At 37.0% G+C, this 3,222-nt stretch overlaps 1 protein-coding gene across 1 annotated transcript; it reads left to right on the top strand.

The window, feature by feature from the left end:
* The first annotated feature begins 1,698 nt into the window (after nt 1-1,698).
* Nucleotides 1,699-3,222, top strand: LOC109793019 (thioredoxin-like protein Clot). Its single transcript, XM_020352482.2, has 2 exons — nt 1,699-1,952; nt 2,692-3,222. The coding sequence occupies exons 1-2, from the start codon at nt 1,808-1,810 to the stop codon at nt 2,943-2,945; spliced, it is 399 nt and encodes a 132-aa protein (XP_020208071.2). The 5' UTR covers nt 1,699-1,807; the 3' UTR covers nt 2,946-3,222.

Genomic DNA, 3,222 nt, shown 5'->3' with positions numbered 1-3,222 from the left:
CACAGGTCGTTGTGATACTTGTAGAAAATGACTCAAAATCAATGATAACACAAGTAACTTAGAACAATTAAAGGAAAGACATTATACCGATTAAGTCGTGGTATATCTCCGATGACTTTGATAGACTGACCAAGGGTCGACACGACAAACGTCGAGGTAGACGCAAGAGAAAGCCGAGGCTAGTCTTTTCCTCGGGGGAAAGATATGAAGTCAACACGACATCATACTTATAAGGCACTCGAGTCCAGTAAAAGGGAAACAAAGGCGTCCCCTCAATATCAAAGAACCCACCCACTATTTATAATGTCCATGGGTGAAAACCCTAAGCGACACACCCTTACAAACCATTGGATCTGTTCAATCCAAGGGTCCACTGGTTACGACCCTTTGACTTCCCCTACTGTAACGCCTCGCATTAAAGAGTCACGGCTGTTACAACCGTTACAAGATAGCCTCCATAATGTTATAACCTTCACATCGCTTTGCTCCTAAAGGCTGGGGGGCTTGTGTACTAGGGGGGAACATGTGGCCATGTGTCACACGAGCGGCATGCCATGTGGCATATAGCTGAATGCTTAGCCAAATTAACATGAAACCCTTCAGTCGTCTCATCTCGGACTTGTTGGCCTCGTTAACTGATGACATGCCAAGGTGTGCTAGATAAGACCTAAACAACCTGCACAGATGTATTTGGTTCGGCCATCTCAGCCACACTAGCGGTCGAGGCTATCGAAAACATCTGGTATGATTCAAACAACCCGATACACTAGAATCAGACATCTCAGTTGTCTCAACCACCAAAGTGCATGATCCTTATCCACGAGTGACCCTTGCCCTCCCGGCCAAGCTGAAAGCCGAGAATGTCGAGATGGTGGCATTATCGAACCTTATTACAACTAGTTGCATAATTAACAAAGATAATGTAAGGTTAGGAGCTAATTCATCATTAGTCATCGTATTACCTAATTGGTAATCAGGGAGCGAGGCCCACTACGTCTAAGCCCATTATTGTTAGTATAAATAATCACACAAAATGAGGTTATTGTTCATTTATTACTACTATCAATATTCGTGTTTGTCCTAACTTGAGTGTCAAAAAGTCTTTTGCAGGTACCTCTCCCCTTGCATCTTAGTTTGGAGCACTTGTTCGACCCTCAAGATACGAAAAGATTACTAGTGTACCTTTAGACAAATACAAAAATTATTGGTTCAATGATTTGTGGTTTATTATGTAATATCGTTTTACCCACATTCGTTATTAAAACTCATTGATTCTTTAAAGAAGAGTTTAAATATTTAAGAAAAGAATTTTTACAACTCAATGCAACCTAGTTTCTGGTCTAAGTGGACTGGAGATACACGTGGAAGAAAAAATACAATGAGACCAAATTTCTCCTGTGTTTTCTTTGTTTTTTACAAATTTAATTAGCTTTTATTGTTGATCCAATTAGAATTTTTTTGGACATATGCTTAAATTGTGGAATGTACTTGGACAATTAAGATGTCTACGTACATTAAGACCAATATAATCGAGATATAAAGATAAAAGTGTCAACATTCATTGTAGTGTTCTATGCTTCTTGTTTTCTTTGTCTGGAGCATAAAAAACTGTTTTGCAAAATATACGTTAAAAGTTATGTCATTTTCACATTTCAGTAAATGGGACAACATTAAATACTTTATTATAAATAAATAAATAAGCATAAGGTAATAAGGGGTGTGGTGGGATCATATGATAGTGTATGAAAATTTCAGTAGGAAGAGAAACTGAGAATTGAGTGGTGTGAATTTTTGTTTTGTAGAGAAGATGCCATTGAAGGTGTTAGAGGCGACGGTGTCGAGCTTTGATGGGGTGTTTGCGAAGTTCCGATCAGAGGCTCCAAAAAACAAGGCAAATCTCATCCTCTTCTTGGCTGACAAAGATCCTGCTACCTCTCTCAGCTGGTGCCCTGGTATCTTACTCATTTCATCTTCATCTAACGCTTCTCAATTTCTCATTTAATAATTCCGAGTGTGGGAATTTGGTGATTGTGTCAACTCCACGTAAACACCTAAAATGGTCCTTAAATTTGAAAGAAGCTATTATGTAGTCTCTGAAACAGAAAAAGCTGTAAATAAAGGTGTTAAAAGTACAAATTCATAATTATATTAGTCTAAAATTAATAAAAAAAATGTGAATAAAATGATTATATTGATATAAATTTAATGACTAAAATGACATTAAGTAGTTAAATTAAGAAAAAAAAATTATAATTTCTTTAGTTTCATAAATCAATATAACAATGTCTTCCAAATTCAGAAACTAAGGTGAGTGTTTACTTGACAACTCTATTTCCAATTTTTCAAGGATTTTTCAGGGTTTTTTTGTTGTTGTTGAAATAGTAGCAAAAAAACTGTAATGCATCAGAATTCATTTAGTTAAATTGTGGCAATATCAATGGAAATTCTTTGATGACATGCCACAAAATTGGGGGTTAAGAGTTTTTTGTATTCCAATATTGGGGAAACCAAGTACATCTTTTAACTTGCAGGAAGAAGAGCTTCTCACATATCGATGTTCTGTGAATGCTTCAATTCTTTCAATCTATAGTGTTGAATATAAATTACCAATGAAAGTTTGATGGTACAGAGATGCGTGAGTAGTATATGAGAATCCATGATTATGACTAGTTTTCTCCTTTTGGTTCTTAGATTGTGTGAGAGCAGAACCTGTGATCTACAAGAAGCTGGAGGCTTCACCTGATGACGTTGCACTTTTGAGAGCTTATGTTGGAGACAGACCAACATGGAGGAACCCTCGGCATCCATGGAGGGTGGACCCTAAGTTCAACCTCACTGGGGTTCCAACGTTGATCCGTTGGGAGAATGATGCAGTTAAAGGTCGCCTTGAGGATCATGAAGCTCACCTTGAACACAAAATTCAACCTCTTGTTGCTGACAAGTGATAAATGATTGTTATAGTCCACTGTTTCTTAGATAGTTTAAACAATGGATGCTCTACTCTTGTCAGCAATTTGTCCCTCCCATACTTTATAATTTTGCTTCTAAAGCATATAATAAATGATGAGTATCAATGGTGACAAGGGAACTCTACAAATAAATGGTTACTTTTTGTTTGCTTGTTTATGGTTTTGGGCATCATAAATGTACTGGATAATGTTCAGCTTGCTGTTTACCAACTAAGCAATATCCTGAATGTGGAAATTACTATGTGATCAACAA

This window comes from Cajanus cajan, chromosome 10, assembly GCF_000230855.2.
Source record: "Cajanus cajan strain Asha chromosome 10, NIPB_CcT2T_4, whole genome shotgun sequence".
Taxonomy (NCBI): domain Eukaryota; kingdom Viridiplantae; phylum Streptophyta; class Magnoliopsida; order Fabales; family Fabaceae; genus Cajanus; species Cajanus cajan.
This window is presented reverse-complemented; position numbering and strand designations above follow the sequence as displayed.

Excerpts from the sequence above, each read along its gene's own strand:
- LOC109793019 (XM_020352482.2), top strand. The coding sequence starts at position 1,808 with ATGCCATTGAAGGTGTTAGAGGCGACGGTGTCGAGCTTTGATGGGGTG. Across the intron at positions 1,953-2,691 it reads CTCTCTCAGCTGGTGCCCTG|ATTGTGTGAGAGCAGAACCT; the intron begins GTATCTTACTCA and ends TTTGGTTCTTAG.